The 12,149-nt window shown below is 36.2% G+C and overlaps 1 protein-coding gene across 1 annotated transcript in view; it reads right to left on the bottom strand.

Moving 5' to 3' along the window:
* Positions 1–12,149, bottom strand: part of LOC102801767 (uncharacterized) — a 64,172-nt gene that overhangs the window by 44,080 nt on the left and 7,943 nt on the right. The window contains exons 2-5 of the mRNA XM_085505359.1: positions 11,571–11,872; positions 11,254–11,309; positions 10,990–11,158; positions 8,621–8,748 (exon numbers count right to left, since the gene is read on the bottom strand). Coding sequence (XP_085361485.1) covers positions 8,621–8,748; positions 10,990–11,158; positions 11,254–11,309; positions 11,571–11,872 — 655 coding nt within the window. The remainder of the gene's footprint in view (positions 1–8,620; positions 8,749–10,989; positions 11,159–11,253; positions 11,310–11,570; positions 11,873–12,149) is intronic.

The following is a 12,149-nucleotide window of genomic DNA, read 5'->3' as shown; positions in this document are numbered from 1 at the left end:
TGAGTCAGGTATGGGCTGTACTCACTTTGTGTCAGGTATGGGTTTGTTGTATTCACTTACTTTGTGTTACGTATGGGTTGTATTCACTTTGTGTTAGGTATGGATTGTATTCACTTACTGTGTGTCAGGTATGGGTTGCTGTATTCACTTACTTTGTGTCAGGTATGGGTTCTTTTATTCATTTACTTTGTGTCAGGTATGAATTGTATTCACTTAATTTGTGTCAGGTGTGGGTTGTATTCACTTTGTGTCAGGTATGGGTTGTATTGACTTACTTTGTGTAAGGTATGGGTTGCTGTATTCACTTACTTTGTGTCAGGTATGGGTTGTATTGACTTACTTTGTGTAAGGTATGGGTTGCTGTATTCACTTACTTTGTGTCAGGTATGGGTTGTATTGACTTACTTTGTGTCAGGTATGGATTGTTGTATTCACTTACTTTGTGTCAGGTATGGGTTGTATTCACTTTGTGTTAGGTATGGATTGTATTCACTTACTGTGTTTCAGGTATGGGTTGCTGTATTCACTTACTTTGTGTCAGGTATGGGTTCTTGTATTAATTTACTTTGTGTCAGGTATGAATGGTATTCACTTAATTTGTGTCAGGTATGGGTTGTATTCACTTTGTGTCAGGTATGGGTTGTATTCATTTACTTTGTGTTAGGTATGGGTCGTATTCACTTACTGTGTGTCAAATACGGGTTGCTGTTTTCACTTACTTTGTGTAAGTGTGGGTTGTTGTATTCACTTACTTTGTGTCAGGTATGGGTTGCTGTATTCACTTACTTTGTGTCAGCTATGGGTTGTTGTATTCACTTACTTTGTGTCAGCTATGGGTTGCTGTATTCACTTACTTTGTGTCAGGTATGGGTTGTTGTATTTACTTACTTAGTGTCAGGTATGGGTTGTATTCACTTTGTGTTAGGTATGGATTGTATTCACTTACTGTGTGTCAGGTATGGGTTGTTGTATTCACTTACTTTGTGTCAGGCATGGGTTGTATTCACTTTGTGTTAGGTATGGGATGTATTCAGTTACTGTGTGTTAGGTATGGGTTGTTGTATTCACTTACTTTGTGTCAGGTATGGGTTGTTGTATTCACTTTGTGTTAGGTATGGGTTGTATTCACTTTGTGTCAGGAATGGTTTGTTGTATCAACTTACTTTGTGACAGGTATGGGTTGTAGTCACTTAATTTGTGTCAGGTATGGGTTGTATTAACTTTGTCAGGTATGGGTTGTATTCACTTTGTGTTAGGTATGAGTCGTATTCACTTACTTTGTGTCAGGTATGGGTTGCTGTATTCACTTACATTGTGTCAGGTGTGGGTTGTTGTATTCACTTACTTTGAGTCCGGTATGGGCTGCACTCACTTTGTGTCAGGTATGGGTTGTTGTATTAACTTACTTTGTGTCAGGTATGGGTTTGTTGTATTCACTTACTTTGTGTCAGGTATGGGTTGTATTCACTTTGTGTGAGGTATGAATTGTATTCACTTACTGTGTGTCAGGTATGGGTTGCTGTATTCACTTACTTTGTGTCAGGTATGGGTTGTTGAATTCACTTACTTTGTGTCAGGTATGGGTTGTATTCACTTTGTGTCAGGTATGGGTTGTTGTATTAACTTACTTTGTGTCAGCTATGGGTTGTTTTCATTTTGTGTTAGGTATGGGTCGTATTCACCTACAGTGTGTCAGGTATGTGTTGTTGTATTAACTTACGTTGTGTCAAGTATGGGTTGTTTTCATTTTGTGTTAGGTATGGGTCGTATTAACTTACAGTGTGTCAGGTATGGGTTGTTGTATTCACTTACTTTGTGTCAGGTATGGGTTGTATTCGCTCTGTGTCAGGTATGGGTTGTTGTATTAACTTACGTTGTGTCAGGTATGGGTTGTTTTCATTTTGTGTTAGGTATGGGTCGTATTCACTTACAGCGTGTCAGGTATGGGTTGCTGTATTCACTTACTTTGTGTCAGGTGTGGGTTGTTGTATTCACTTACTTTGTGTCAGGTATGGGTTGTTGTATTTACTTAGTCTGTGTCAGATGTGGGTTGTATTCACTTTGTGTTAGGTATGGATTGTATTCACTTACTGTGTGCCAGGTATGGGTTGCTGTATTCACTTACTTTGTGTCAGATATGGGTTGTTGTATTCACTTACTTTGTGTCAGGTATGGGTTGTATTCACTTTGTGTCAGGTATGGTTGCTGTATTCACTTACTTTGTGTCAGGTATGGGTTGTATTCACTTTGTGTCAAGTATGGGTTGTTGTATTAAATTACTTTGTGTCAGGTATGGGTTGTATTCACTTTGTGTTAGGTATGGGTCGTATTCACTTACTGTGTGTCAAATATGGGTTGCTGTATTCACTTACTTTGTGTCAGGTGTGGGTTGTTTTATTCACTTACTTTGTGTCAAATATGGGTTGCTGTTTTCACTTACTTTGTGTCAGGTGTGGGTTGTTGCATTCACTTACTTTGTGTCAGGTATGGGTTGTATTCACTTTGTGTCAGGTATGGGTTATTGTATCAACTTACTTTGTGTCAGGTATGGGTTGTATTCACTTAATTTGTGTCACGTATGGGTTGTATTCACTTTGTCAGGTATGGGTTGTATTCATTTACTTTGTGTCAGGTATTGGTTGTATTCATTTTGTGTTAGGTATGGGTCGTATTCACTTACTGTGTGTCAAATATGGGTTGCTGTATTCACTTACTTTGTGTCAGGTGTGGGTTGTTTTATTCACTTACTTTGTGTCAAATATGGGTTGCTGTATTCACTTACTTTGTGTCAGGTATGGGTTGTTGTATTCACTTACTTTGAGTCAGGTATGGGCTGTACTCACTTTGTGTCAGGTCTGGGTTTGTTGTATTCACTTACTTTGTGTCACGTATGGGTTGTATTCACTTTGTGTTAGGTATGGATTGTATTCACTTACTGTGTGTCAGGTATGGGTTGCTGTATTCACTTACTTTGTGTCAGGTATGAGTTCTTTTATTCATTTATTTTATGTCAGGTATGAATTGTATTCACTTAATTTGTGTCAGGTATGGGTTGTATTCACTTTGTGTCAGGTATGGGTTGTATTCATTTACTTTGTGTTAGGTATGGGTCGTATTCACTTACTGTGTGTCAAATACGGGTTGCTGTTTTCACTTACTTTGTGTAAGTGTGGGTTGTTGTATTCACTTACTTTGTGTCAGGTATGGGTTGCTGTATTCACTTACTTTGTGTCAGCTATGGGTTGTTGTATTCACTTACTTTGTGTCAGCTATGGGTTGCTGTATTCACTTACTTTGTGTCAGGTATGGGTTGTTGTATTTACTTACTTAGTGTCAGGTATGGGTTGTATTCACTTTGTGTTAGGTATGGATTGTATTCACTTACTGTGTGTCAGGTATGGGTTGTTGTATTCACTTACTTTGTGTCAGGCATGGGTTGTATTCACTTTGTGTTAGGTATGGGATGTATTCAGTTACTGTGTGTTAGGTATGGGTTGTTGTATTCACTTACTTTGTGTCAGGTATGGGTTGTTGTATTCACTTTGTGTTAGGTATGGGTTGTATTCACTTTGTGTCAGGAATGGTTTGTTGTATCAACTTACTTTGTGACAGGTATGGGTTGTAGTCACTTAATTTGTGTCAGGTATGGGTTGTATTAACTTTGTCAGGTATGGGTTGTATTCACTTTGTGTTAGGTATGAGTCGTATTCACTTACTTTGTGTCAGGTATGGGTTGCTGTATTCACTTACATTGTGTCAGGTGTGGGTTGTTGTATTCACTTACTTTGAGTCCGGTATGGGCTGCACTCACTTTGTGTCAGGTATGGGTTGTTGTATTAACTTACTTTGTGTCAGGTATGGGTTTGTTGTATTCACTTACTTTGTGTCAGGTATGGGTTGTATTCACTTTGTGTGAGGTATGAATTGTATTCACTTACTGTGTGTCAGGTATGGGTTGCTGTATTCACTTACTTTGTGTCAGGTATGGGTTGTTGAATTCACTTACTTTGTGTCAGGTATGGGTTGTATTCACTTTGTGTCAGGTATGGGTTGTTGTATTAACTTACTTTGTGTCAGCTATGGGTTGTTTTCATTTTGTGTTAGGTATGGGTCGTATTCACCTACAGTGTGTCAGGTATGTGTTGTTGTATTAACTTACGTTGTGTCAAGTATGGGTTGTTTTCATTTTGTGTTAGGTATGGGTCGTATTAACTTACAGTGTGTCAGGTATGGGTTGTTGTATTCACTTACTTTGTGTCAGGTATGGGTTGTATTCGCTCTGTGTCAGGTATGGGTTGTTGTATTAACTTACGTTGTGTCAGGTATGGGTTGTTTTCATTTTGTGTTAGGTATGGGTCGTATTCACTTACAGCGTGTCAGGTATGGGTTGCTGTATTCACTTACTTTGTGTCAGGTGTGGGTTGTTGTATTCACTTACTTTGTGTCAGGTATGGGTTGTTGTATTTACTTAGTCTGTGTCAGATGTGGGTTGTATTCACTTTGTGTTAGGTATGGATTGTATTCACTTACTGTGTGCCAGGTATGGGTTGCTGTATTCACTTACTTTGTGTCAGATATGGGTTGTTGTATTCACTTACTTTGTGTCAGGTATGGGTTGTATTCACTTTGTGTCAGGTATGGTTGCTGTATTCACTTACTTTGTGTCAGGTATGGGTTGTATTCACTTTGTGTCAAGTATGGGTTGTTGTATTAAATTACTTTGTGTCAGGTATGGGTTGTATTCACTTTGTGTTAGGTATGGGTCGTATTCACTTACTGTGTGTCAAATATGGGTTGCTGTATTCACTTACTTTGTGTCAGGTGTGGGTTGTTTTATTCACTTACTTTGTGTCAAATATGGGTTGCTGTTTTCACTTACTTTGTGTCAGGTGTGGGTTGTTGCATTCACTTACTTTGTGTCAGGTATGGGTTGTATTCACTTTGTGTCAGGTATGGGTTATTGTATCAACTTACTTTGTGTCAGGTATGGGTTGTATTCACTTAATTTGTGTCACGTATGGGTTGTATTCACTTTGTCAGGTATGGGTTGTATTCATTTACTTTGTGTCAGGTATTGGTTGTATTCATTTTGTGTTAGGTATGGGTCGTATTCACTTACTGTGTGTCAAATATGGGTTGCTGTATTCACTTACTTTGTGTCAGGTGTGGGTTGTTTTATTCACTTACTTTGTGTCAAATATGGGTTGCTGTATTCACTTACTTTGTGTCAGGTATGGGTTGTTGTATTCACTTACTTTGAGTCAGGTATGGGCTGTACTCACTTTGTGTCAGGTCTGGGTTTGTTGTATTCACTTACTTTGTGTCACGTATGGGTTGTATTCACTTTGTGTTAGGTATGGATTGTATTCACTTACTGTGTGTCAGGTATGGGTTGCTGTATTCACTTACTTTGTGTCAGGTATGAGTTCTTTTATTCATTTATTTTATGTCAGGTATGAATTGTATTCACTTAATTTGTGTCAGGTATGGGTTGTATTCACTTTGTGTCAGGTATGGGTTGTATTCATTTACTTTGTGCCAGGTATGGGTTGTATTCACTTATTGTGTGTCACATATGGGTTGCTGTTTTCACTTACTTTGTGTCAGGTATGGATTGTTGTATTTACTTAGTGTCAGGTATGGGTTGTATTCACTTTGTGTTAGGTATGGATTGTATTCACTTACTGTGTGTCAGGTATGGGTTGCTGTATTCACTTACTTTGTGTCAGGTATGGGTTCTTGTATTCATTTACTTTGTGTCAGGTATGAATGGTATTCACTTAATTTGTGTCAGGTATGGGTTGTATTCACTTTGTGTCAGGTATGGGTTGTATTCATTTACTTTGTGTTAGGTATGGGTCGTATTCACTTACTGTGTGTCAAATACGGGTTGCTGTTTTCACTTACTTTGTGTAAGTGTGGGTTGTTGTATTCACTTACTTTGTGTCAGGTATGGGTTGCTGTATTTACTTAGTGTCAGGTATGGGTTGTATTCACTTTGTGTTAGGTATGGATTGTATTCACTTACTGTGTGTCAGGTATGGGTTGCTGTATTCACTTACTTTGTGTCAGGTATGGGTTCTTGTATTCATTTACTTTGTGTCAGGTATGAATGGTATTCACTTAATTAGTGTCAGGTATGGGTTGTATTCACTTTGTGTCAGGTATGGGTTGTATTCATTTACTTTGTGTTAGGTATGGGTCGTATTCACTTACTGTGTGTCAAATACGGGTTGCTGTTTTCACTTACTTTGTGTAAGTGTGGGTTGTTGTATTCACTTACTTTGTGTCAGGTATGGGTTGCTGTATTCACTTACTTTGTGTCAGCTATGGGTTGTTGTATTCACTTACTTTGTGTCAGCTATGGGTTGCTGTATTCACTTACTTTGTGTCAGGTGTGGGTTGTTGTATTTACTTACTTAGTGTCAGGTATGGGTTGTATTCACTTTGTGTTAGGTATGGATTGTATTCACTTACTGTATGTCAGGTATGGGTTGTATTCACTTTGTGTTAGGTATGGGATGTATTCAGTTACTGTGTGTTAGGTATGGGTTGTTGTATTCACTTACTTTGTGTCAGGTATGGGTTGTTGTATTCACTTTGTGTCAGGTATGGTTTGTTGTATCAACTTACTTTGTGTCAGGTATGGGTTGTAGTCACTTAATTTGTGTCAGGTATGGGTTGTATTCACTTTGTCAGGTATGGGTTGTATTCACTTTGTGTTAGGTATGAGTCGTATTCACTTACTGTGTGTCAGGTATGGGTTGCTGTATTCACTTACTTTGTGTCAGGTGTGGGTTATTGTATTCACTTACTTTGAGTCAGGTATGGGCTGTACTCACTTTGTGTCAGGTATGGGTTGTTGTATTAACTTACTTTGTGTCAGGTATGGGTTTGTTGTATTCACTTACTTTGTGTCAGGTATGGGTTGTATTCACTTTGTGTTATGTATGAATTGTATTCACTTACTGTGTGTCAGGTATGGGTTGCTGTATTCACTTACTTTGTGTCAGGTATGGGTTGTTGTATTCACTTACTTTGTGTCAGGTATGGGTTGTATTCACTTTGTGTCAGGTATGGGTTGTTGTATTAACTTTCTTTGTGTCAGGTATGGGTTGTTTTCATTTTGTGTTAGGTATGGGTCGTATTCACCTACAGTGTGTCAGGTATGGGTTGTTGTATTAACTTACGTTGTGTCAGGTATGGGTTGTTTTCATTTTGTGTTAGGTATGGGTCGTATTCACTTACAGTGTGTCAGTTATGGGTTGTTGTATTCACTTACTTTGTGTCAGGTATGGGTTGTATTCGCTTTGTGTCAGGTATGGGTTGTTGTATTAACTTACGTTGTGTCAGGTATGGGTTGTTTTCATTTTGTGTTAGGTATGGGTCGTATTCACTTACAGTGTGTCAGGTATGGGTTGTTGTATTTACTTAGTTTGTGTCAGGTGTGGGTTGTATTCACTTTGTGTTAGGTATGGATTGTATTCACTTACTGTGTGCCAGGTATGGGTTGCTGTATTCACTTATTTTGTGTCAGATATGGGTTGTTGTATTCACTTACTTTGTGTCAGGTATGGGTTGTATTCACTTTGTGTCAGGTATGGTTGCTGTATTCACTTACTTTGTGTCAGGTATGGGTTGTATTCACTTTGTGTCAAGTATGGGTTGTTGTATTAAATTACTTTGTGTCAGGTATGGGCTGTATTCACTTTGTGTCAGGTATGGGTTGTACTCATTTTGTGTTAGGTATGGGTTGTATTCACTTACTGTGTGTCAAATATGGGTTGCTGTATTCACTTACTTTGTGTCAGGTGTGGGTTGTTGTATTCACTTACTTTGTGTCAAATATGGGTTGCTGTATTCACTTACTTTGTGTCAGGTATGGGTTGCTGTATTCACTTACTTTGTGTCAGGTATGGGTTGCTGTATTCACTTACTTTGTGTCAGGTATGGGTTGCTGTATTCACTTACTTTGTGTCAAATATGGGTTGCTGTATTCACTTACTTTGTGTCAGGTATGGGTTGTTGTATTCACTTACTGTGTGTCAAATATGGGTTGCTGTATTCACTTACTTTGTGTCAGGTGTGGGTTGTTGTATTCACTTACTTTGTGTCAAATATGGGTTGCTGTATTCACTTACTTTGTGTCAGGTATGGGTTGCTGTATTCACTTACTTTGTGTCAGGTATGGGTTGCTGTATTCACTTACTTTGTGTCAAATATGGGTTGCTGTATTCACTTACTTTGTGTTAGGTATGGGTTGCTGTATTCACTTACTTTGTGTCAGGTATGGGTTGCTGTATTCACTTACTTAGTGTCAAGTATGGATTGTATACACTTACTGTGTGTCAGGTATGGGTTGTTGTATTCACTTACTTTGTGTCAGGTATGGGTTGTTGTATTCACTACTTTGTGTGAGGTATAGATGTTGTATTCACTTTGTGTCAGGTATGGGTTGTATTCACTTTGTGTTAGGTATGGTTTGTTGTATTCACTTTGTGTCAGGTATGGGTTGTATTCACTTACTGTGTGTCAGGTATGGTTGTATTCACTTTGTGTCAGGTATGGGTTGTTGTATTCACTTTTTATGTCACAGATATGGGTTATTAAATTATCTTACCCTGTGACAGGAAGGGTGGAATTGAATTCATATCACGGTGAATCATTTTACTGAACAATTTTTTCAGATTATATGGTTCGACGGTGAATGGTAAGCGTCCAGTTAATAATACAAACATATTTACACCACTGAAATGAAGCATAACAAGAATACATATTAACTACACATCAACATAGGTACATAATTGCAATAACATGTAAACACTCAAAATACGTAATGGTACTGATGAAACTTTCACAGTACACACTTCTTATGTATGTAATAGTAATAATACTTGTATACTCCACACATTGGTTTGAATACGTAATGTTACTGATGAAACTTTCAAGGTACACACTTCTTATGTATGTAATAGTAATACTACTTGCATACTCCATACATCAGTCTAAATATGTAATAGTAATGATGAAAATTTCACAGTACACACTTCTTTTGTATGTAATAGTAATAATACTAGCATACTCCATACATCAGCCAAAATACGTAATGGTACTGTTGAAACTTTCACAGTACACACTTCGTATGTATGTAATAGTAATAATACTTGTACACTCCATACATTAGTCTAAATACGTAATAGTAATAACACTTACACACTCCACACATGAGTCTAAATACGTAATAGTAATAACACTTACACATTCCATACATTAGTCTAAATACGTAATAGTAATAACACTTACACGTTCAATACATTAGTACGTAATAGTAATAACACTTACACATTCCATACATTAGTCTAAATACGTAATAGTAATAACACTTACACATTCCATACATTAGTCTAAATACGTAATAGTAATAACACTTACACACTCCACACATGAGTCTAAATACGTAATAGTAATAACACTTACACATTCCATACATTAGTCTAAATACGTAATAGTAATAACACTTACACGTTCAATACATTAGTACGTAATAGTAATAACACTTACACATTCCATACATTAGTCTAAATACGTAATAGTAATAACACTTACACGTTCAATACATTAGTACGTAATAGTAATAACACTTACACATTCCATACATTAGTCTAAATACGTAATAGTAATAACACTTACACATTCCATACATTAGTCTAAATACGTAATAGTAATAACACTTACACGTTCCATACATTAGTCTAAATACGTTATAGTAATAACACTTACACATTCCATACATTAGTCTAAATACGTTATAGTAATAACCCTTACACATTCCATACATTAGTCTAAATACGTAATAGTAATAACACTTACACACTCCACACATGAGTCTAAATACGTAATAGTAATAACACTTACACATTCCATACATTAGTCTAAATACGTAATAGTAATAACACTTACACATTCCATACATTAGTCTAAATACGTAATAGTAATAACACTTACACGTTCCATACATTAGTCTAAATACGTTATAGTAATAACCCTTACACATTCCATACATTAGTCTAAATACGTAATAGTAATAACACTTACACGTTCCATACATTAGTCTAAATACGTAATAGTAATAACACTTACACGTTCCATACATTAGTCTAAATACGTAATAGTAATAACACTTACACATTCCATACATTAGTCTAAATACGTAATAGTAATAACACTTACACGTTCCATACATTAGTCTAAATACGTAATAGTAATAACACTTACACGTTCCATACATTAGTCTAAATACGTAATAGTAATAACACTTACACATTCCATACATTAGTCTAAATACGTAATAATAATAACATTTACACATTCCATACATTATTTTAAATACGTAATAGTAATAACACTTACACGTTCAATACATTAGTACGTAATAGTAATAACACTTACACATTCCATACATTAGTCTAAATACGTAATAGTAATAACACTTACACATTTCATACATTAGTCTAAATACGTAATAGTAATAACACTTACACATTCCATACATTGGTCTAAATACGTAATAGTAATAACACTTACACATTTCATACATTAGTCTAAATACGTAATAGTAATAACACTTACACATTTCATACATTAGTCTAAATACATAATAGTAATAACACTTACACATTTCATACATTAGTCTAAATACATAATAGTAATAACACTTACACATTTCATACATTGGTCTAAATACATAATAGTAATAACACTTACACATTCCATACATTGGTCTAAATACATAATAGTAATAACACTTACACATTTCATACATTGGTCTAAATACATAATAGTAATAACACTTACACATTCCATACATTGGTCTAAATACATAATAGTAATAACACTTACACATTCCATACATTGGTCTAAATACATAATAGTAATAACACTTACACATTCCATACATTGGTCTAAATACATAATAGTAATAACACTTACACACTCCATACATCAACCTTTGTACTGTATGTTTTTCTTGACAATAACTCTGGTGCAGCATAGGCGGGACTGCCACATTGTGTATGGAACAGTGTACGTGGTGTTGTAACAGGATCATTAACTGAACCTGACTTTTGGAGGCACTTCATGCAATTACTCAAACCAAAATCTGCAGAAAATGAATTGAAACATGTGTTGGTAGTTCAGATATTTATAGCACAATTAAAATAAAAGCTGTAAATATATATATCAGAAGATACTTGCCTATTAATCTTATATTGTCGTCATTATCGAGTAGTAGATTCTCAATTTTCAGATCTCTGTAAAATATGAAATGATTAGTGGTCCTGGGGGGTTTAGAAATGGAATGCGTCATGTAACTATAGTGAACAATTCGTGAATACATTTCTTGCATTATTTAAGGACTAAACCAGCGATGTCTGTTTTAGATCTAGCAGAAGAAGAATAGACAGAACAATGAATTGTTGTTAAGATATTAAAATGCATTGCTGTCATCCATTAACATGTGGTCTTTCACCCCAGTTCTAGTAAAAACCCAATGAATGTAAAGGGCCACTAACCTGTGCACGATACCAGCTCTATGTAAATAATCCACTGCTGATATCAGTTGTCGTAGATATTTTCTCACTTCTGCTTCAGACATACCAGTGCAATTTGATGCTGTTGTCACTTTACTCATGACATTGCCATTTCTACAGAACTCCATAATGAGATAGTAATGATTATCTGTTTCCATGGTTTCTAATAATTTGATGATGTTTGGATGTCGTACCATTTGTAGTATTTTACCTTCTCGTCGCATATTTCGGCGGATGTAGGGGTCTTGTCGTGCTTTCATTTTGTCAATTATTTTAACTGCCACCTGTCAATTTGGAAATGGGTGATGTAAGGTAACCATGTGTGCCATAGTCATACAAATACTCAGGCTAACCAAGGTGCACGTAGATGGACCAATCTTAAAAGCACCAATGGACACACCAGGGTGTACAATACCTAAGGTTTCTATCTAAAGCTTGTTTGTAAGTTGTGCCAACAGCATGTATATGCAAATCCCTAAAACCTAACACGGGTAAGACAGGCACTTATGACTAGTACAAATATTGATACACTAAGGAAATATAACAATAGGTTCATTATAC

The sequence above is a fragment of the Saccoglossus kowalevskii genome, chromosome 11, assembly GCF_978046115.1.
Source record: "Saccoglossus kowalevskii chromosome 11, keSacKowa6.1, whole genome shotgun sequence".
Lineage (NCBI taxonomy): Eukaryota > Metazoa > Hemichordata > Enteropneusta > Harrimaniidae > Saccoglossus > Saccoglossus kowalevskii.
Note: the sequence above shows the minus strand (reverse complement) of the source record. Positions and strands in the feature narration are given on the sequence as shown.